The sequence below is a fragment of the Ctenocephalides felis genome, unplaced genomic scaffold (genome assembly GCF_003426905.1).
Source record: "Ctenocephalides felis isolate EL2017-DRISC unplaced genomic scaffold, ASM342690v1 CF-g0.4_SCAFFOLD_00845, whole genome shotgun sequence".
Taxonomy (NCBI): domain Eukaryota; kingdom Metazoa; phylum Arthropoda; class Insecta; order Siphonaptera; family Pulicidae; genus Ctenocephalides; species Ctenocephalides felis.
Genome location: NW_020536999.1, coordinates 28196127 through 28221031, shown reverse-complemented (window position 1 = coordinate 28221031; position 24905 = coordinate 28196127). Strand labels below are relative to the sequence as shown.

General features: G+C 29.6%; 2 protein-coding genes across 2 annotated transcripts in view; one reads left to right on the top strand and one right to left on the bottom strand.

Annotated features, from left to right (window-relative positions):
- The window catches only part of LOC113381566 (gamma-aminobutyric acid type B receptor subunit 2-like), a 30215-nt gene extending 25794 nt beyond the window's left edge, over positions 1 to 4421 (bottom strand). Inside the window, exon 1 of the mRNA XM_026620391.1 lies at positions 4351 to 4421. Within this exon, the coding sequence (XP_026476176.1) occupies positions 4351 to 4421 (71 nt within the window). The remainder of the gene's footprint in view (positions 1 to 4350) is intronic.
- Positions 4422 to 21557: 17136 nt separating this feature from the next.
- Positions 21558 to 24529, top strand: LOC113381550 (dendritic arbor reduction protein 1-like). Its single transcript, XM_026620390.1, has 6 exons — positions 21558 to 21590; positions 21646 to 21873; positions 22841 to 23137; positions 23202 to 23330; positions 23457 to 23832; positions 24462 to 24529. The coding sequence occupies exons 1-6, from the start codon at positions 21558 to 21560 to the stop codon at positions 24527 to 24529; spliced, it is 1131 nt and encodes a 376-aa protein (XP_026476175.1).
- Positions 24530 to 24905: the final 376 nt, after the last annotated feature.

The window sequence follows — 24905 nt, the reverse complement described above, 5'->3', positions numbered from 1 at the left end:
ATACAAATATTTAGTTTGCTAGTTAGTTTTTTGACAAAGGCAGGGCAAAAGTGCAAGAAATGTCGATTTAGTTTTTGAGCAACTGGTTCAAATGATTCAAAAAACATTTTACATTTATTTACTGAAGGAAGAGATTAAATTTTTGGGCAGGTCCAATAAAAAAGTAAAATATTCTCTGTTAAAAATATTAAATATAGGCACGAAAAGTTCTAGCAATTTGCCTTAAGGTCTTATATTATAAGAACAAAAAGTTCAAAACCGTCGGAATCGAATGGTGAAAGTTTTTTAGGTAAATTTGATTATCAATCAACTTTATTTATACTAAAATAATTATTAACTAGTGGGGTGGGTGGCATCGTGCCTTAAGGCAAATTGCTGGAATTTCCTGTACCGTAACGAAATGTTCGAGGAATACTGAATGTTTTCAAATAGATTATTATAAATATTGTAACATTGTGTAATATTTATAAGAATTATATAAACTGAATTGCAAAGTTGAAATTATTTGTAAAGTATATTAGAACTATAGTCAGAATTAAAATTAAATCTGAATTATTTTCGATATACTAAAAAAAAAAAGTTAAAACAATTTTTTTTCCAAAATCAATTATTTTGTTAAGACAAGCAGAAAGTTCTTTGAATCAATTAAATCGGACGCTTAGTTCTCTCAAAAACTGCCATTTTTTGTACATTTAGCTTTGTATCTTCGAAATGGCTGGGCCTGCCTATGCGAAAAACTAATAACCACTTCTCCCAATCATTACTAATTGAATGTTTTTTAGATCATTCAAATCGGATGCTCCGTTCTCTCAAAAACTCGATTTCTATTTTCTGCACTCTTTGCTCTTTATCTCCGTAACTGCTGGACCTGCCTTTGCCAAAACCTAATCAGCACATCTCCTTATCGATAGGAATCAAGTGTTTTTTGAACCATTCAAATCGGTAGATCAGTACGCCCGAAAACGTGGACGAAAAATTTTATCCATACATACATACACACACACATCCATTTTTTTGAGGTATGACAAAATATTCAGAAACCTTCAAAACGTCGAGAAATGTAAAAATTTTCAATTCCGATTTTCGGCCCATTACAATAACTTACCCTACGGGAAGTTAATAATTGTTTGTAAAACAAAGAAGCTCTTAGTTCAAAAAAATAAAATCAAATATATTTTTGCATAAACCGTGCTATTGAATAAATAACCCCAGTACTTTTAATCCCCCAGTATTTTTAAAATTTTATCCATACATACATACACACACACATCCATTTTTTTGAGGTATGACAAAATATTCAGAAACCTTCAAAACGTCGAGAAATGTAAAAATTTTCAATTCCGATTTTCGGCCCATTACAATAACTTACCCTACGGGAAGTTAATAATTGTTTGTAAAACAAAGAAGCTCTTAGTTCAAAAAAATAAAATCAAATATATTTTTGCATAAACCGTGCTATTGAATAAATAACCCCAGTACTTTCAAATACATTTTTCTCGGGAAATATCGCCGTATTATGTAAAGTGTAAAACATCCATATTGCCTATAAGATAACTTTATAAATGTTTTGATCTCATTCACCTTTTGAAATGCTGCACTTGTTCTCTTTAATAAAGTTCACGCGATTATTATAATCAACGTTCCAGCATACAGGTAACCTTGTACTTATTCCATACTCTTTTAGAGTATGTGTTATATGTTAATTTCTACAATATATTATAATGACATTTCTATTAAAATTTATATGAAGAAAACGCATAATAAATCTAAATATTGCGAAAATTTTAATGTGCACTTCGACTGCTAGGTTATTTATGTATATGGATGGATGTATCAGTTACGTTTGTGCAGGTGCTTAAATGCCCTCGAGGGAAAATGAACTAATGGTGCTAATGTTTGAAATTTAAGCTTTGGAAGTTATTATTAATAAGTAACTTTCAATCCTAATACTTTATCCAATTCTATTGTTTAGAGTGCGATTATAACGTAGGTGTTCGCATATAAATTTACCATACTATATAATTTTAAACATTGTTAACGCATGTTCCGTAGGCAGGTCAAATAAATAACGTTAATCGAACAAAGTACCTAGTCGAAGGCACGAAGACTAGAGATGCAAGATTATTATCGAAACTGATAATATTTAACTTAAAATTAATCGTAATTTAAGTTAATTTTTATTTTTGTTATGCATTTTTGTTTTATTTTTATAACTTTATCAAATCACCTATTATTTTTTAAATTTGTTGTTGTAACAGAATACATGATTTTATAATAATTATACCTATAATAATAATGTTATATATTACATCTTTCTAGCAATTTTTTTGATTATTTTTTACAGACTAATTGTAGTTTACTAAATTTTTCATGTAACTATCTATTATTCTTCAAATCTTTTATCGTAACAGTATACATAATTATGTTATTAATTATCATGCATATTTACACTTAATTATAAGGCATAATTTTATAATGACTTATAATTATATGACAATAATAATAATATATAATTATAATAGTATATTTAATACATATTAAGATTCAATATGCATTTAATATAATTTTAAAAAAAGAAGCATAAACTATTATATTTTTCTTGAGAAAATGTGGTTGCAATGCTTTCCAATCTTTCGGATTTTCATCACTTTCTTCTACAGTGATTTTTCAAAGAAATACAAATTCTATAATGATAAAACTAGCAAACTATTAGAAATAAATATAGAAAGAAGGAAAACTAGTTGTAGACTTTTTATATGAAGAACTTTATAAAAAATATATTAGAATTTAGAACCTCAATCGAGAACTCAAAAAATATATATTTAATGACACTGATTTATCTGCAATGAGGTATAAAATATTCCATTCGTGTTTTTTTTCTAATTTTCAAACAAAAACTTTAATAAATAATTATTCTACAATAATCGGACTAATGATAATATTCTATAAGTTGTTATGATGATATGTGCAAAATAAATTTATTGAAAAATAAATGAAAGATCATAATGGTTAAATTCTTTTATGTTTTATTATATAATTCAATGGAATTTGAATTAAAATTGTAACGCATATAGAAAACTTTAAATAAATAATAAAACTAGTAAAAAGTTCTACAAATAATAAAATTAATTAAATTAAATAAGATCCATTGTTAAATCACATATTCCTTTATACATGAAATTGATCTATGAGTATAATAAATGTCGGATTAATGAAAGGTTAGTTGAAATAAATACTTCACACTTAGAAGTTGATATTAATACATCTTGGTATTAATCTCAGTATTCTTTTATAATATTGATAAATATAATTACCGAATCAGGCACTATGAAAATTCTTGCAGATCCATTCAAAAAAAATTAGAAACAACTAGATATTTTAATTCGCTTAATTATCTTAATTATATTATTTTGATATCTCTATTTTTTTTAAAAAAAATATTACATACTTTTATCTCTAATTTATTGACAATTTGAATTATAAAATTCTTGTACGTTTAACATACAATATCGATTTTCAAAATAAAATTATTTTTAACTAGAAGCGATTGCACCTGAATCAGAGGGTTCGGGTTCGATACCGCTGCGAGGAGCCTGATGTCAAGCAGTAGTGACATCCGTTATCACTTGGAAATTTAGAAACAATATATTTCCAAGTTAAAATAGCTCTCATTCAGCATTGCTGCAAAAATAAAATATTTGTCCTATTACAGAAATTGTAATAATAAAATTTATAATTTATCACACAGAGATGAGACAACTCTTTGGGTTGCCATCTGTAAAACTGACGTAGTAATGAGTCAAATCAGCCCAACAGCTTGTACGACACTTAAGTTATGATTTATGTTCAGAACATTGAACAAATATTGCAAGAAACAAATAAATAAGATCCAAATCACACCTTCCTTGGTAGGTAATGAAATTGATTGTTCAACATGAAAACTATGATTGTAATTAATGTCGGCTTAATGAAAGGTCAGTTGGAATTAATACGTAGGTCTTAAAATATTAGCAAAAATGTTTACATTTCCGTATGATGATATAAATCCAAAGATACCGCGATGTAATATCGATTATTCTCCTGTATCTGCTATCCCTAAGAGTGGATTCCCTCTTGAATATCTGGCCAGTTATCACGGCGAAGAAAACGCATTGTGCTATCGCGGTTCGTGTGGGTGTTTTTCGTACTTTATCAGAACATTAAATCATTCTTCAATGTTATGACTCATATGCGGCCAGATTACGGAAGATACGGCTCGTGCTGAGCTCAAAAGATAGGCGAAACCAACGGTTACTTTGAAATAAATCACGGAACACGCCGGCACTACTTACCTCTATATATTCGACGTACCTGGATGATAGAGACTGTGCTTTTGCCTGTGAAGTTAATGCCTCAACCCACATACGATCGGAAAGTGACATATTGGGGTAAATAAATGCATAATTTACATTTTGCCAACTGGCAGAAAGGATTATCGGATTTTTTTAAATTTATTAGAATATGTACTCATACATACTGTATTTCAATCAGACGTAGTTACCTGACCTGGTGTACGAGATCACAGTTAATATTCTCTAATCTATTTAACAAGTGTAATACTTGGACATATAAATTTATACTAAACTACTGGCATTTTGACTTAAGGCAAATATCTGAACAACCAAGGAAAATTTTTTTCCAAAATTTTGAAACCCCCGAATCTATCTTTCCCAAAAACTAATCATTTCTTCACACCGTCAACACGCCCCGTCTGTATTAATCTCGTGAGCGAGTTTTCAAGGATTTTTGGACCTCCCCTCCCCTTTGGTGATCCAATCCAAATTAACCCCATCCTCCACCAAACATCACATGTATTCATAGCTAGGTGAAAAAAACTGTACAATTTTTGATTTTTTTTTTTGAAAATGTTTGAACTTTTTTAAAAAAATTAGTTAAAAAATAAATACACGTGATATCATACTACCCCTCTTTCCCCACGTGATATTTGGTGAATGTTTGTCAAACCCCCCTCCCCCTAAAAACCTCACGTGGTTAATGAACGCCCCCAAGCAATATGTTATTAAATCATTCTTATCGGATGGTTCGTTCTCTCAAAAACTAGTATAGTCTTTGCAAATTTTGTCCTGTATCTTTGAAACGGCTGCATCTACCTTTGCCGAAAACTTACCAGCACGTCTCCCTCCCAATGCGAAACGAATGTTTTTTTTAAACCATTCAAATCGGGTGATACGTGCTCTTGAAATTTTAGGCGAAAATTGTATCCAAATATACACACATACATACTGCATACACACCGACAAACATCAAGTTTTTCTAAGCTACGCCAAAATGTTCAGATAGCCCCGAAACGTAAAGTATGCAAAAATGTTTATATGTTCATCTCTAATATGTTGTTTAAATCTGACTTTCAATTCAATTCAATCTGTAATTGATTTTATTTTATCTTGTAACTGATGGATTTTGGTTTTTGAGATTATTTTTTTAAATTTACTATAAAAACAAATTACCATCTAAAAACAAAACTCATGAGAAAGAAAATGTGCAACTTCTGCTAATCTCGTTATATATTATTGAGATAAACCCATATAGACAGATTAAAATATATTTTCCAACGAAAATATAATATGTGAAAAGAAATTAGATTTTCCTATATTTGTTATTTATTAAATTATATTCTCAACGCATTTTGGAGTTATTAGTTGAACTACAGTACTAAGATCTACAAAATTACTCCAAGAAAATATATAGTAGCACAAAATATGAGTATTTGGGAAATATTCGTAATCTAAAGAAAATATGGTATTTAAATTCAGTAGTAGTACTCATTCTCTAATTTTCAACCTTATGAAAATTAAAAATATATGACAAATTTTAAAAATATAATTGCACAATTACTTGATACAGGCCTAAGAGAAAACTATCAATGAATATCCTAGCCTAGTAGATTACTCATTAGATCATTTTTTATATCTTCTTATTAAATCATCATTATATGTAAATTAATTTATTCCTATTCATATTATTATTATTATTTTATTATATATTTTTTGGTACTATATTTTTCTTCCTATTTTTTTTTTAAATTTATTTTGCAAACCTCAGCATAACAACTCACAGAATTACTATTCAACTACGTTTCACACATAAGTCTCAAAAAATAATATTTTGCAATAATTGCAATAGCTCATTCATGAAACTATTTGGTCGTAAGTTAATACGCAAAATGTTATTATGCTAACAAATTTATGAATCGATCGAATCATTTATAAACTATACGCTTATTAGTTCATTAAATGCAAATTTGCAATGAATGTTAATTATAAAACCACTTTATATGACATTTTGTATTGGCGATAAACTCACACACAGCATGGTGAATTGGCTAATAATTTGCTTTGATAATAATTCGATTTGAATAGATAGAAAATAATAAATTATGTACACTTTTTATATATGTAATTTAATTATTGACAGAGGCGATTTAAAAAATTAAAAGTTTGTCTTCTTTCATAACCAGAAGTTGGGAAAAAAATGAACTTTTCATTTTAACTCCTGGACCTGCATTGTGTCAGCTTATATCGCCCCAGATCACTTTATCCCCTATTGCAATTAGTTTTTGTATTATTAATTATTAAATATGTAGAATATTTTTCTGTAATTAATGTGCAATTGCACTTTTAACATCTAACTGTTTTGTTACGCTGCGCAGAGGAACGATATACTTAATTATAAGTCTTTCGATAAATTATTTTCCTTAATCACGACCTGAACTTTGATCTAAAAGTCGACGTGCTACCTACAGATTCAAGAATTCCCTTAGATGAGCTTTCTGTTAAATAGTTCTTATGCAGACCTAAGGATATTTTCTCACTTGCACGAAAGATAAATGATTATGGTCTTAAAAATTAGCTTAATTAAAATATTACATATGTTATTGAACTAATAAGTTTATAATGAATGGGTTCAGCTTTTTCTTGAAATCTGTTTTATGGAAATTTATATTTATTTTATATACTATATTATTTATATATATATCAATTATTGATAGAAAAAAATTAAAATGCAGAAAAAAATGCAGTAAATTTAAATAAATTAGAATTTTGTAAGTCCATTATCTAATTTTTACCTTAAAATGTAATGAGCTTAAACTAGAAATACTTATGGTGTTGATTCAATTTATAGATTTATATCATCAATAAAAAAGATTAAATTAAGATTAAAAAAAGTATTTTGTGTAAAGAAGTGTAAGAGCCTATGATATTTCAAGGCTTAGATCCGATTATGAATTTTATTTTTACTATTTTAATGAATGTGTAATACTAACCATAATATTAAATTTATAGATATAATTGAATGCAATCCTAATATTAAAAATATTCTTAATGGTAGTAATATTATTAAAAAACATTGTTGATCAAATTGCATTCAAAAATAATACATAGGGCATATAAATGTAAGAAACTGTGATATCTAAAGCGTAGACCGGATTACCGAATCATCAATTTTGTTCAATAATTAATAAGTAACACAAATCATAATCTTAAATTGTATTAAATCAATAGCAAAATTTAATTAGATTATAATTCATAGAAACACCATAAAAATGGAAAGGATTGGTTTTCTGTATTACTTTGCCTGGAAGTTACTTCTCTTTTCGCAAAATGCAATACCTTAATATAAATTTAAAACGATATTACGCCCAATAATAAAATTTTATATAATTGACAATAATTTTAAGACAAATGTGATATGACAAATTGTTTAAATAATATTAATATAATATTTTTTGATTTGTAATTGATTAAAGTCTTGATATAAAAAAAATCCTTAAATCCTCAAATCTGGTCTAGAATTTTCAAAAAAATGTTTTTTTTATATTTTCAATTTTTATAATTCAGAATATGTATATAAGAAAATTTTGCAAAAATTAAATTATCCTCAGAGATAAATCTGTTTTTTGAAACCCCCAACTTCATCAACTTCTAGAATTAAAACTTTGGCTATTCTTTTTTTTTTTCATTTTCCAAACATTAATTAATAACTTGTAAAAATATTATAGTAACAATTTTGTTTGATTTTTTTTGCGCCGTTTCAAAAGATCGTATAAAATTCATGCTTCTAGACTAGAATAACCCCTTGAATTAAATTAAAATTTTAATCACAAGTTCAGAATGTATGCAATTCCAACATATTTGTCTGGGTATAATATGATAGAAACTAAAGTTTTGCTTATAAGTTTTTTTCATTGAATATTTACTTTTCAAATTTTTGTATTTTTACAGCTTCTCAAAAATCGTATAAAATTCACTCCTCTTGGCCAGTCCCCCCCGCATAATTAAATTAAATTTTTGATTGCAGCTTTTGGTCACAATTTTCTAATGTGTGTATGTCCAAGATATTTGTCTGGGTGCCATATAATAGAAACTAAAGTTAGATGAGTTTTGTTCAAAATGTTCTTATGAAATTTTTACTTTCCGAGCTTCAGACTTAAAATCACGTAAAAGCTCGAAAGCAAGAAGCTGCGCCGCACTTAAAGAAGCGCCTGGCCCTCGTTTCCCTAATCTCAGTTATTTATTTCTTTATTTTATCGATCATAATTTATTGATTGTTATTTTCATGCACGTATGAGTCGTGTAATTGCCGTTTCGTATTTCCGCCGTATTCCCGTTTAGCGATTTTAATACGATCTTTTCGACTTACATAAAGACCGAACACACTACTATAAATTACCGTGATAGGTAGATTACTAATGCCGTCCATTTCTGTACACATATATCTGCTAATATCATAAATTATAGAGCATTGAACATATTAGACATTTAGATGTGTGCGGTTTTGTGAGATATCTCCGCGTTCTTCTGGAAAATCTCGAAGTCCGTTATAAACTTATGTGAAACCATAACCGACCAAGAATGCTGTTGGTATATTATGCTGTTCTTTTCCCCTCGTTGTGCGTTTACTGTGTTTGGCCTAATAATTATCCACGTTGTAAATCCATTTCAAAGATTATCTGCGTTTATTATGCGTTCCACCATATGCTAAGAACTAAGAACTAAGAACGATTCTTGACCTAACTAAATGTTCTATCATATACGTGTACATCAATGCGAGAACGCCGGAGTCGGGGGAAATGTTACATGGAATCGTGATATTTATATTTTAACAAAAAATATTCCTATTCAAGAGTATTTTTTCAAAATTACATATTATATAAAGAACATACACGTTAATGCCCTAAACTAACACACCAAATACACCTTGCTGTTTTGAGCAAGAATAAACTAGTGCGGTAAATAATAATAAAACTGTATCTTCGAAATGGCTGGGCCTGCCTTTGCCAAAAACTAATCACCTCTTCTCCCAATAATTACAAATTGAATGTTTTTAGATCATTCAAATAGGATGCTCCCCTCTCTCAAAAACTTGATTTCTATTTTCTGCACTCTATGTTCTTTATCTTTGTAACTGCTGGGCCTGCCTATGCCAAAAACTAATCAGCACATCTCCCTATCGAAAGGAATCGAATGTTTTTTGAACCATTCAAATCGGTTGATCCGTGCGCCCGAAAACGTGGACGAAAATTTGTATCCATACATACATACACACACACACATCCATTTTTTCTGAGGTATGCCAAAATGTTCAAAAAGTCGAAAAATGTAAAAATTTTCAATTTCGATTTTCGGATTACAATTATTATGTTGACAGAATAAAATAAATATTGACAGAATAAATAAAATATGTCTTGGTTTTAATCAAAATATGCAAAAACTTGTCCTGGGATATACCGCACAGTTTCCCAAATTTTCACGGTGATTGGATGTATAGTTTTTGAATGCATAAGACAGACAGACTGGCAGAAATTAATTTTTATATTTATATATATATATATAGATTCGTTGTTTGGCAAATTTCCAAGAATGCAATTTTACTAACATGTCTAAGATACCAATCAATATTAAAATCAATTGGTTTTCTATTAAAAACTTTAAATACTATTAGTAATCATCTAAATTTCCTGGAATAGCTGGACAAAAGTTTACCTATTATATGAAATATTTTGGGGTTTGTACAAAATAGTTCTATATCAATCAAAACAGTATTTGATCAATCTAAAAAAAAAGATCTCTACTAGATACAATTGAGAAAGGATCAGGTGCAAATTGGAGTGATAGTGTATTTTACAGGACGTCAATGGAGGAAAAATTATAAGACTAAAAGTTGGAAAAATAACAAGAATGCACATGATGGATTATTTAATAATTGAAAGCCGAGACACAGAATACGAAATTTATTCGTCCAAAACAGTATTAGATTAATCAGAAAAAAAACTCTACTAGATGCAATTGAGAAAGGATGAGATGTGGAAGACTAAGAAGAATGCACATGATGGATACTTAATAATTAAAAGCCAAGACACAAAATACGAAATGTTTTCTTACAAAGCAGTATTCGATCAATCTAAAAAAAACGAACTCTACTAGACGTAATTGAGAAAGGATCAGATGCAAATTGGACTTATAGTGCATTTTACATGATGTCTATGGAGGAAAATAAATGAAAAGACTAAAAGATGAAGGACTAAGAAGAATGCAAATGATGGATTACTTAAAAGTTGAAATCCTAGGCACAGAATACGAAAGCATGGATGGTTTGAATAGAAAGATGTGTACCTACTAGGCTTTAAGACGCCTAAAAGGGTTAATAAAAAGTAGCCACCTACATCATGGACCAGCTTTCGCACAGAACTTTACTAATAATTACAACAATCCGTGAAGCAGCTTTTCCCAAATTACTGTAAATTTGTGAAATCTTCAGTTTTTCCCCTGATTTGATCACTGGCAAGTCACTATCCATAAAAATCGATCTGCGTGCAAGGAGCATTCGATAAGTATACACTACCGTGTATTCGCACCGAGTCAGAGGTCGCTCAAAGTGCAGCCAATGCGTCCATGGCACATATATCGTCGGCTGCTTAATGCGAAATACAATCACTAGAAGTCTAGAGGAAACTGGTAGAAACTATTAGAAGAAGAAATACTCACAAGGTATTCAGTTGATAGGCAAAACGAATTGCTTGAAATATTACTTGACCTATGGTAATAGTCAAGTTTGAAACAAAATACACTGCGCCTTGCACATACTCATGCGCAGCGAGTGCTCTTATTTGGGCAGAAGTTTATTAGTTTTGAATCTTAATTATATGTACATACCCTAAAAGTAATCCTCATTCTTAAATTAAATGTAAAACAAATACATGAATATTATTAAAATCTCTATAAAATATTCAAATGCCTAATGTGAAATACCCATTTTTGATCCCAGAATGTCTGTTTTCAGAACTTTTTTTCCCAGCTGCTTTCGCCAACTTAACTTTTCGCACTTGCCATCAAGAACCAAATACTTTTCCACTTATTCTTACACCAAGTAATGATCATTTACCAATTGGTTTTCGAAATTAATATTTCCCCGACAATCAATTATCCATTAATGGCAAATTGCATGCGTGATCACCGTTTTGATGGATCTCGAGATAAACACTTGTAAAGTTTGAGCAATCAGCACAAAGTGATGAATATTTGTTTGTTTGTGAAATAGCATTAACAAATGCCAATAAAATGATTGTTGTTTAACTGCTATTAAATTCCACGTGATGTATAAAAATCATGGGCATGGGAAATCAACGATTTGTTATGCAATGGTAAAATTCACTTTTGAAAACAACAGTGAAGTAAAAGATTTTAAATACAAACTTTGTTTGTATAAAAATATAAGTTGTGTTTGTCTCGGTCTCGGTACTACACACATCCAGGTGATTGATTTTTAACTATAAAATTTCTACTTATTTGGAATTATAGGTTTTATAAAATTTTATATGAGGATAAATACTAACAACGATTGCGTACGCAAAACAAACGCTAAGTTAATGTGCTCATTTTGCAATGATAAACGTTAATTAGAAGCTAACGAGATACAAGAAATGCTAATTAATACCCGCTTGTCTACAGATGCAAGTTTAATTAAAGTTGAGGTACTAAGATGTGTTTCCGGTATACAATAAATAGTAAAGTAATATAAATTTATTGCTTTATAATAAATTTAGGATTTTGGTAAAGGGCCTATTCACGTTGTTTAGTCATTACTCATATCAGAACTTTATATTTACTCCTGAATGGTTTAGTTGACTGAATCCAAACAGTTGTCTCATCTCCGTGTGATGAATTTTTTTTACCACAATTTCTGAAATAGAGCCAATATTTTTATTAATGCAGCAATGCCGGGTCAGGGCTATTTTCTCTTGGAAACGTATGTGCTATCCGTATTTCCAAGTGAAAACCGATGTCTACTACTGCTGGCATCAGGCTCCTCAAAGCGGGATCGAACCCGGGATCTCTGATTCAGTTTCAATTGCTCTGGCTACTTACCCTTGAGTAAACCCATTTTATAAATATCATTAATAATATCGCTGTTGAATATCTTACGATTCCTTTAATAAATATTAATAAGTCCATTCCATTCTTCTTAAAACGCATCTTGAATCCCAAGTTATAATTTATCGCCGTGCACTAATATACGTGTACGTAGACACAATGTACAATGTTCCTCGGTTATAATTTGCATGAAAGAATATAACAATATATGCAAAAACAATATTTTTTCTTTTTGCTTTGAAGCATTGTCGCGGCTCGAAAACAATGAAACTTCATCAGGAAATTAGTCGTACTTTAACTGTACAATAGTGGTTTCCAATATATTTTTCAGTTCGATGAAAGATAGATGAAAGCGTTTTGATTCTTGAAATCATTTCAATCAGCATTTGAAATCTTATCAGTCTGCAATGGTTCCCAGAAAGGTTTTGTATATATTAATTTAGATTTTTATACCAGTTTATATATTAATTTAAATCAGTGTTACTTCTTTTTGAAGAAGTAACTTCCTCTACTCAAACTTAAAAAAATAGAGTTTTAAACCCTAGAAGCCACAAAATAAAGAACAAAATACTTAGAATTATTATATCAGGCTTTAAATACAATTAAGCATAATTTGGTCGCAAGTATGAGAGTATTTTCTATTTCTGGAAATTTTGTGAGTAAACAAAGGATACGTCTAAGTAGCAATTCGATAGACGTTTTTAGTTTTTTGAAATCATATTTTATTAAACAAGAAAAACAATTAGAATGTTTAAAATTAATTAATTGCTCCGAACAGACAATACCCAAGTTTAGCTTAATTTTTAAAACTAAAATTGATATTAACAAGTATGTGTCAACATGTATTTAATTTTTTTTTTTAATTTATTGAATTTGTTTTTATTTAAAAATGTATTATTTTCATTTATTCAAAAAATTTCCTTCCAATATCATAAAAATATTTTCATTCTTATATGTGAAAATGATGAATGAATAACGAATAATTACTTTCAAAGTTATTTAATCAAGATAAACTATTATTTTTAATTCTACTAATTAAAATTAAAATAATTTTGTTTACTATCCATAAAATTGAACAATAACTAAATTCAGTCAAATACTACTCTAAATTACACTAAATTTGCGGATAAATTACAGAATATTCGAGCAAAAATTTATTTTCTATATAAAATTCGAAAACCGGTTAAAACCGGTTTTTTAGTAAAATTATATTTTGAAAACCGGTTTTCTGAAATGTCGGTTTTTGTATAAACCCTAATCATAACTCATTAGACACCCTTTCAATTCTCACCAGTAATTTTTCAAAATTTTATTAGACTAAAACAATGTTAAAAACTTTAAATGTCTGGAGTAAACTAGTATCAGAAAAATATTTAGAAACAATTTTAATCAATCTCAACTAATTAACGTAATTTATTTTTATTACATTTCCATATCCGTTAAAGTTCTATATTAAAATTATTTTGTATTGGCAAACAGAATTTACTTCTTGCATTGAAATAAACGAAGCTAATATCTCTGCTTGTCTAGAGTAAAATACTAAACTAGTAATAGTTTTAAATGAAGTCTGCTGAATTAAATTTTGAGCTTTTTAGTTCTATTTATTTTATATCAATGTGAATAAAAATTATTTCACGTTTGAGAACCTGTGCAATATTGTATCGCAAATATTAATGTTTACAAAGTCTCGTTTTAGTGTGCCTTTTGCGAAATGAAAGTTTTTGTTTCCGCTAAATATAATATTACTTGTTGTTCTTTATTGTTTTACCTTTTTGTTCTGCAAATGCGACACTTATGTTGTTCAGAAAAATGCGGATGCTCTCCGAAAGAAAATAAGGTCGCATCTTTTTATGATGAATAATTTAAAACAAAAGCTAGGTCCATTTTAACGTTCTTAATTTTGTTTGAATACAAATAGGTTCTTGCCTTGAGATGTTTAGAAAATGCTTGGAGTTGTATTACAACCATCAAATAAAATAATTGACTATTTATTTCCATTATTGTACAGGTATCTATTTGTACAAAACAAATTATTGTGGAGACCATTTTATTGTATCCTCAGTTTCATTGGTAAATTCAAGGCGCATGGTTAGTATTGATTTTCCAGAAAACTTGTCATTGGTCAAATTGTGGAAAATGGTTTTCAGACATGCGCTTTGCGGAAAATTCTGTACAAATACATGGAGAGGATTTTTAGAACTATGTTCTGTATATGGGGGCAGCGAATCTCAAAATGGAGAAAACTTATTTGATTCAAACTTTAAGGGAATATATCAATTCTGTAACAAGCTTTTTTTGATTTGTGCAATGATTACCTTGAAATCAGAAAATATAAACAAGTATATATTACCTAATCAATTATCATCTACTAAATATTCATATCAATATACATTGATTATTCTATGCAAGTTTCAGAGTCAGTTTTCTATCAAAAGTCCATTAATCAAATGTTTTCTGCTGAAGAATCGTCGAATGATCGAACAATCGGACATTGTACAATGTTGTCGGCCTAACCATTGACACATGTAAAAATCAAATCTACAGGAAATTAATCGAATGTGCATTATTCAAACTATCAGGCCAGTTCAATCAAGGATTTTGATTGATTAACAAGGAATCGTGGAAAACCATATACGGAGTCATTTAATGTTTTCTGACATAAACGGCGATTAATAGGGATGGATGATTATTGTTATGGACGAATCGAAAATACCAACATTTAGTTTTTTAAGATAAACTAAACAATCACATTTTTAAAAAAATGTAATAAACAAGTGGTGTATGGCATCGTGCCTTAAGGCAAATTGCTGAAACTTCCCGTACCATAATATTCGAGGAACATTAAATGTTTTCAAATAGATTATTATAAATACTGTAATGTATATATCTTTGCAGAAAAGTATATAAGCAAAACTCAATCAATCAAATTTAAAATGAAGGACATTGTCTAATATTTATAAGAATTATATAAACTGAATAGCAAAGTTAAATTATTTATTTAAAGTATATTAGTGAACTTTAGAACGTTAGCCATAATTAAAATTAAAATCCGAATTATTTTCGGTATTTAAAAAAAAGTATTGTATTGTTGTATTATTATTATATATTAGAATTAAAAAAAAATTCCAATATCAATCGTTCCGTCAACGGAAGCAGAAAGTTTTTTGACTCATTCAAATCGGATGCTTGGTTTTTCCAAAAAAATTCCAAAATTTAGCTCGTTGACTCAAAAACTCGATTTCTATTTTTTGCACTTTTTGCTCCGTATATCCCAAACGGCTGGACCTGCTTTTGCCAGAAACTAACACCACTTCTCCCAATCATTACAAATTGAATGTTTGTTGGATCATTCAAATCGGATACTCCCGTTCTCTCAAAAACTTGATTTCTATTTTTTACACTCTTTGCTCTGTATCTCGGTAACGGCTGGACCTGCCTTTTGAAACAACACACACACATACACATCCATCATTTCAGAGCTATGCAAAAATGTTCAGAAATTTCTGAAACGTGAAGATATGCAAAAATGTTATTTGTATCGACGTTTCAAGTCATTTTAATCGTTTGAGACCAAAATTTTAAAATATATGTGTATGTGTGTATGTGAGCCATAGTTTCTCCTGCGAAACTAATTAGCTCGGTATCTCCAAAAACTAATCACTACTTCTCCCCACCATTACGAATTGAATGTTTATTGGATCATTCAAATCGGATACTTCCGTTCTCTCAAAAACTTGATTTCTATTTTTTGCACTCTTGCTAACGGTTGGATCTGCCTTTTGAAACAACACACACACATACACATCCATTATTTCAGAGCTATGCGAAAATGTTCAGATATCTCTGAAACGTGAATATATGCAAAAATTTTCATTTTCGATTTTTGGCCAATTACTATAACTTACCCTACGTGAAGTTAATAAAATTTAACACATGGAGGTTAGACAACAGTTTGGGTTGCCATCTGTAAAACCGACGTAGTATTGAGTCAAATCAGCTAAACAGCTTATTATCAATAAATGAGCTAAAATTGTCGAGTTTCCATAGATTTCCAACGATGTACTTCATGTTAATAACAATATAAATGATCCCTATCGTATTGTGTTTGTTTATATTTATCCAAGCCCACGTTTATTGGATCCCTGTGCAAAAGTCTAACATTTCCGATCTGTGAGAGAGTGCGGGCGCGTGGGCAGGTGATATATTATTATGCATTACCTTACAATTGATTGCACGAATCACATATTACTCATTACGAGATAGGCTCTCCACCATTCGGCTTATTAGGAAAGGAATCATGACTAGGTTTTGCACGCTTATAAATCATTTTGCAATTTCATTTCGAGAAAAAATACTTAATTAACAATAAATATCCCGGCCATCGACTTTCTATTGTGATACCATGCTTATGGTTTACTTGCGAAAATCTTTTATGTTATTTATGGTCTGTCTTTAGTTATTTAGTTTGTGTGGGATGATAAAATTGTAACATTATAATATTTTTGCGCAATCATAATATTTCCATCATATCTGGACGTCCAATCACTGGATTGGCATGACTTAGACATTCTAGGTACTACCAAAAATTTTATGATGAGGAATAGGTGCAGATATAAAAAAACTATTTTATGTTTGTCAATACACGAAGAAGTTTATCTTTTTGCCAGAAAACTCGATATGCCAATTTTAGGTTTTATTGACGTTTCAAGTCATTTTAAATCGTTTGAGACCAAAATTTTAAAATATATATGTATGTTTGTATGTAAGCCATAGTTTCACCTTCGAAACAAATCAACTTTACCCGCGCTTTCTCAAAAATGGCTAGATTGATTTGAAACATTTGAATTAAATAACAAATTGATATTAAACTGATGGTGGTGTATGGCATCATGCCTTAAGGCAAATTGCTAGAACTTCCCGTACCGTGATAAAATTCGAGGAATATTAATTGTTCTCAAATAGATTATTATAATTACTGTTACTTTTATATTTTTACAGAAAAGTAATTAAACAAAACTCTATCAGTCGAATATAAAATGAAAGAAATAAACTGAGTTGCAAAGTTAAAATTTTTTTGTTTCAAATATATAAGTGAGGTTTAGAACTTAAGCTAGAATTAAAATTAAAATCCGAATCATTTTTAATATCGAAAAAAAAAAAAATTTAAAATTAAAATAAAATATTCTTTTCCCAAAAGCAATCGTTTCGTCAATACAAGCAGAAAGTTTTATGAATCATTCGTGAAGAAATGTAAAAGTTTTCAATTTAGATTTTTGGACGATTACAATAACTGACCTTAGAGGAAGTTAATTAAATTAAATTTGGTCTCGATAAGGATTCATGTTGATTTGTCTTTCCCGACCTAAACTTTTAGCCTAAACATGTAAAAGTTTGCATTTTAATAACTGGGCGCCTGAAACTTTTTTTACTTTTTTTATTGATATTTTTATGTAAAATATTGAATTTTATATAATTTGTTTTCACATAATTTAAAACTAATTCATAGGTGTTTTGTAAATTGCACAAAAGTGCAATTTTCAAAAACTGTTCGAAACATATCCGAAATTGTGCTAATTATAGTTTTTGATAAAGGTGTGCTGCGCCATTTCTTTGAAAATTATTGTTAAACTTCTTTGGCGATTTTAATAAAGCTTTGCATAGTGAGAGTTCATGAACATATTAAAGTACTATCTACGAGAAAATTATTTAAGAAAATTTATTAAAATTTTGAATAAGGATGCGTCAAAAGTTCAAAATTCTATCGTCAAAATTTGAGAATATACAAAATTTTAATTCTTATGGTTTAACTCAATGTCACTTAAACCTAGTTAATTGAAATTTTTTAATTATCTCAATATTTCAATAAAAAAAACATACTTATATCCGATGATAATAATTTATTCTATTTTTTCCACCTGCCAAGAAATTTCCGATTTATTTTAACAATAAGCCCATCGATAGAATCTCGATATCATTCCATTGTTGTGGTTGATATTAAATTGAATTCATATTTTGTTAAAAGAATGACTTGTTATATTCAGATGTAGATAACCCGCTTGTTATAATAAATATAATTTCCATACAATCGGTTTCTAAGATGGATTATAATCATTTTTAAACGGTTTAGAATTAAATCTGTGACATATGAGTAACACACACATTTAAGTGCAGACATATATGAAAGATCATTGAAAATGTCATTTTATTAAATTGTTGAATAATGAAGAAAACCAAAATTTTGCTTGGGTTAGCTGCCAAGAGGACTTTTAGGAAACTTGGTGCATTTTGTTTTGGAATAAAATATAAATAAATTAGTATCTCAACACGTTTTTGTATACGTGTATGTATTTTATATATGGAAGAAACCTCATAATAAGTTATTGGTACATTTACTTCTGGCAGATTGAAATTCATACGACTGCATAATCGATCATAAAACAAGAGTCGATTGCACAATATATTTAATGGCCAAGTTACATGTGTAAAAAGATGTATATACAATTTACCATAATTGCAAATCGTTGTTGATTCATTACATCAATTAATTTTCCTAAATGTCGATTCCTAAATTGGTTTCAACAAGCAAAAATTTACATATACTTACTATAAATTCATATTGATTAAATATTCAATATTTATCATAGAAAATAGTTGTTGCAAGAATATTTTGTTATATTTTTGTATTTATCATTACGTATATTTTATATATCATAAATCACCACCAACAGTCGCTATCTTTCAACTGTAATATGTTGTTGTTAAACAACATTTGGAATCCTTTTCACACTATCATCTTATATAAAAAATAGAATAGAAATAAAATTATAAAAAATATTTATTTGGATAGTATAGAGAACGTGATGGAAACACTTTTCAAATAATAATCAATCATCACCTATACGTAGAATTCTGTCATAAAAACAATAAGCATCCAAATTTTGTGTAAAATTCATCTTTTGGCCATTAGAGAAATTTTAACACAAACGAAAAGTATTTATTATATGCCATCATAAAACTTTGGAAGAATCATAATTACTTTTTGGTACTTATTTGGTACTTATATTCTTTATGATGACTATTCTTGAGATGAGATAATACTCAAAATGAAATTAATAAATATTCATATAAAATTTCTATCTTTCATCATATTAGTCAAGTATTAATTTACCAATTTACCTCTCCATGGGCGTTTTTTTTACATAAAAAAATTAATGGAATCAAAAATCAGTAATTAATTAGTATTTTAAGCCTATATGTGCAAATGAAAACACAAAATTGGTTTAAACCAATTTTCTGGTATCGTGTTTTTTGAAAATGTTACTTCAGGTTGAGAAGTCTAGCAAAGGTCACGAATATTGAAATTGGTTATCTTGAGAATGTTATAGAATCAAAATTCATACTTAGAAAATACAAAAAGCCATAATTATTTCGCAATATAACGAAAAATTTGGAATGTTATTTGGATCCTGAAAGTAATGCTGGCACATCGAGGGTTATAAACACATTGTTTGCAGAATTTATACCTAGTTTTGAAGTATTGCTTAGAATCCAGCCCAATCTACTTGAAAATGTTTTGAAGATTCATTAAAAAATATTAGTTTTACGATTTGAAAACGCGATTTACAATTTCATTTAACGCTGTGCGGCTTTTATCAAAGCAATTTGAAACTCGTGGGCGTGATGTTACTAAAGTAATAAACTGTTTCTTGCGGCACGTTTTGACTGATGAATCGTATATTTGTAGCTAGAATGCCTTTCATTAGCTACCGATATTTTAGAAGAATAATTTAAAGTTATCCATTAACCTAGAGAATATAAAGAAATAATTGCAAACATCAGAATGTGGTTTGGAGAGCGCTGGGGAGCATACAGCTATTTTTGATATACTATTTTTGTATATATGCTATGGTCTATATTTTATATAAGATGATAGTGTGAAAAGGATTCCAAATGTTGTTTAACAACAACATATTATAGTTGAAAAAAAGCGACTGTTGGTGGTGATTTATGATATATAAAATATACGTAATGATAAATACAAAAATATAACAAAATATTCTTGCAACAACTATTTTCTATGATAAATATTGAATATTTAATCAATATGAATTTATAGTAAGTATATGTAAATTTTTGCTTGTTGAAACCAATTCGGAATCGACATTTAGGAAAATTAATCGATGTAATTTGCAAATAATTATGGCTTTTTCGAAGATGAAGCATGAATCTTAATTCTAAAGAATGATGAAATGATATTAAAAATGAATAAATCAATATTTCTTAATGTATATCTTTATGTAAAATTGTATATAAGTTTGCAGTCTGATAAATGAAATATATTCAGGTGTTCATGAAGTGAAAACTAAGGGGCGCAATATCCTTTTTAAAGAACCGGGGGCAAGGGTTGGAAACCACTGCTTAATCTATAGCATCTGAAACAAATTTAGTATTATTATTATTGCATTAATGTATTCAAATAACAATTGTTTTTGTATTATTATTGTTTTGTAAATTTTTGTTGATTTCCCCAATAAGACCAAATTTGGCAATAGTATTTTGGGCAACGTTGACATTTTCGGCAACGATCGGCCAAGCCATTTTTTGTAATTAACTTTGAACTACTTTGAACCGAATTTAAAAATTCAATGACCGTTCGAAATCGCTTTGATTGGTTGGCATTAATCGGCGAAGCCGTTTCTTCTATGATATAATAAATATTGACAAAAAGACGATTTTTTAATTATATTAGATTAGATTAAAATTATATTTATGTCTACGATTAGCGGTTGAATTATAAAAATTCGCCAAAGTTCGGTATTGCGCCTCGCGCTATAGACGATTTTAATCAGAATCTATGATTTTCGTGCATATGTAGGTTCTATGTTCTGTAAATAGCTACTGATTGCAGTTGACGTCCAGACTTAAATAAGATTTAATTTATACAATTACATATGTTTGAAAATTTTTATTCGGGAATCAAAATAATTATTTCTTAGTAAAAGCGAGAATTTTAATTATGAGACAATTATTTAATTATGAACCTTTTACCAAATTAGTTGAATCTCAATTCTTATTAAGTTGATTATGTATATTACATATCGAAAAGTTCATGCAGTTTAAGGAAAAATGCTGCTTACAACTAGTTTTCCTTCTGATAGTGTTACTTTTATGTTGGTAATTTTTTAAATGATATTTATTATTTTTATAATTTCAGACGAACGATCTCGATTCCTACAAGCACGACTTCGAGCGGCTGCACGGCTACGCGCCCGCCGGTTATAGCGACTCGAACGGGAATGAAGCGACGAACACGGCGGCCGGGAACTGTTCGGCCGGCGGAAACGATGCGTTTATGCGACCGCCTCTCTGGGAAGATATCGCTTCTAGCATACAGAATATCGATCCTGAAAATGCTGACATGCTCACTGTGGCCCACGTTAAGGTAAATACAATAGATTACAAAACAAAAGTATTCATTAACCCTCCTTCGGTCGGCGTGATCTGGCCAGACTTTTTTCGACTTCAATTTAAAAAAATACTTCTGGTAATCCTATCGACTTGAAATTTCTTGACTTTTCCTAACATTTTATTAGCTGTCGATCAATAAAAAAATCAGGGCGAAAAAATGTACAGAAGAATAATTATAAGGATATTAACTTTTTTATACTTCGAACTGTCGGAAAGGTCTGTCTAGACCACCCGTACATTTTGTATGAAATATACGCTTTTTGATATATGTAAACCTGTATTTTGTCTTTTTTCATGGTATTTTCTATTCAAACTGCGTTGTATATATTCTTTGCTATGTGTTGTAACATGAATGTTAGTATTTTCATGACGAGAGTTCCATGAAAACCTACCAAACTTATTGGTAATCGCAAACACTAAAAATCGGATGAGTAATGCACACATTATCAACAATTTTTCTACCCGTACTGCGTTCGAAATTTTTTTTTTGGCAAACCTGTAGTGAACTTATATTTTCACTTTGAGTTTTACAGCTCATTTCAAAGGCGACGCACCTCATTTCGTTTTCATTTGAATTTCACATTCATTTCAACGCGCTGAAAAAGAATAAATATTGTTTTTCATTGATATAAAACAGAAAAATTCACAAAAAAGCAACGATTTTTTATATTTCTTGATTTTTTTTACATAATATAATATGTAATATTTTTATTATAAGCAAGCTCAACACATGCAAAAGACGGTAAGAAAAAGAAAAAATCAAAACTATAAATATTTACCACTAATAATCGTTAATATATAAGACACCAAAAACTTATTTATCCCATATAAATGCATGTAAAATGAATGGCGATCCAGCCAGACCTTTCCGACCGTTCGAAGGTGAAAAAATATCCGACCGACGAAGGGTTAATAATTTTCTAAATTTTCATTTCCATCAGGTGGAAGAACTGGATGATCTCGACTCCGGACAGCTGCCTAGTCCTTTGCTGAGTCCTTTAGAAATAAAAACTGAAAAGAATTCGCAACTGCATCATCTCGACGTGTCTCACTTACTTCAGTCACATAATAATAATAATAATGAACATCATCAGACGCAAAATCACTCTTTGCATTCATTGCAAACGACGCACGATTTAAACGCAGCACAGGGCGGGTTACCCTATCATGGAATGAATACTCATTCGCAACATCAAACACATCAACAGCAGCAGATATTCTGTAATCCTTTGTTGCAAGTAAGTGAAGCATACATATATTGTTTCTAATGATCAGGGATTATTTGGAATGTTTTATTTTCAGAATTACTCGAATAAACAATATGGAACACATAGTCCGCCTTATCCAGCAGGTCCTGTATCTCGGCTCATGTATTCTTCGCCCCTCACACCGCCTAGTTCCGACCCTGGCAGCCCAGGAAATACTTTACAAGTATTAACTTGAACTTTTTCGATTATTGTTTCAATGATTATAGAGATAATACTATGTTGTTAACATTTGATATTTTACATTTTATTTAATTATGAATTATGATGACACCTTGATTCGACATTTTAGCCCCCAAGAAGGACCCCACCGCCGCCTTATCCCGTACCAGCGCACATGCGCCTTCACAATCCCCACGTGCATCGGCATTTGCAAACCTCAAGTCACCATCAAGGATCATCACATAATCACCACCAAATGACAACACAAGGTCATCAACATAATGCAACAACAGGGCAAACTGTACCTGTCGGACATCACACATCACAAGGACCTTTGCAACAAAATACGAGTCATCAACATAATCAATCCATGGCTCAAGGTCACCAACAAACTAATCCAGGACATCAACAACGGAATGGTGGACAAACTGTTCCTACGCCGAGATACACTAGAAGGAATAACCCAGAATTGGAGAAACGGAGGGTTCATCATTGTGATTTTTTAGGTACAGAGTAATTGATTTATTATTATTGAATATAGTATATTCTCTAAGCCGACAGTTTAAATTATGTTATATAAATTTCCAATTAGTTTATATTCTCTATTTATTCTTCAGACTTTTTTAAATTATATCTTTCTTTATTTTTAATTTATTTCTTGTGTTGTTTTGCGCAACCAAACTGATTACAAAATTTTCTACGGACTCATAAATGAAATTAAAATTTTAAGATACTAACGGCCCATAAAATGATTATTAATAATGATAATTAATTTAACAATTGCGGCTTTATGCGTTTGATAAACACTCGTTTTGCGCCTATGCGCCTATGCGCCTATCACACTTTCTCTTTGCAAGTTGAACAATAAATCCTTTATTATTATTTATCTGTTTAATTATTAATAAAATGAAATGCTGTAGTGGCCATGAGTTACGCACCTTTTAAGGAAACGCGGCTAGCTTTGTCTTCAGAAAAAAATCCAAATAAGAAACCGTTGTAGAAGATAATTAACCAGTTGAAAATTAAATTATCATTTGAAGAACTTTTAAGCATTTTAATATTGTAGCTTTGAATCAGGAAGTCAAATGTAAAATACGTCAAATGATAATTTATATTTATATTGATTTTTTTACAGGCTGCACAAAAGTTTATACTAAAAGTTCGCACCTGAAAGCTCATCAAAGGATACATACGGGTGAGTGAAATTTTTTAAATTCTTGTAGTTGATGATCATTATATTTTATTAAAAGTTAGTAGCCTAAAAATTCAGATAAACAAAAATCACAAGAATATGTTATTGATGATTAGAAAGTTGATCTCATTATTTATTTTATTAGCGGATCTAAATCATATAATTTGAGCTTTAACATTATTGAGTGGATTTTTAACTAATTTAATTTGCTCTTTACTTCTTCAAAATCATCGATGAAATGGCAATGCCGATAGTGACGTTTTGAAATGTTGCAACTTATTTATAAAAACCTCAAGAGTATATTTGACCTATTTGAAAATGCGTTCAGTGTTCGCGTGATAATTGCAAATCAATACAACCTGGCACATCATTGAGATGTCGATTCGA

What these genes read in the sequence shown, in the direction of transcription:
- LOC113381550 (XM_026620390.1), top strand. Translation starts at nt 21,558, where the DNA reads ATGCTGCTTACAACTAGTTTTCCTTCTGATAGT. An exon ending in TCACTGTGGCCCACGTTAAG is followed by an intron (nt 21,874 to 22,840) that starts GTAAATACAATA and finishes CATTTCCATCAG; the next exon opens with GTGGAAGAACTGGATGATCT. An exon ending in TCATCATTGTGATTTTTTAG is followed by an intron (nt 23,833 to 24,461) that starts GTACAGAGTAAT and finishes ATTTTTTTACAG; the next exon opens with GCTGCACAAAAGTTTATACT.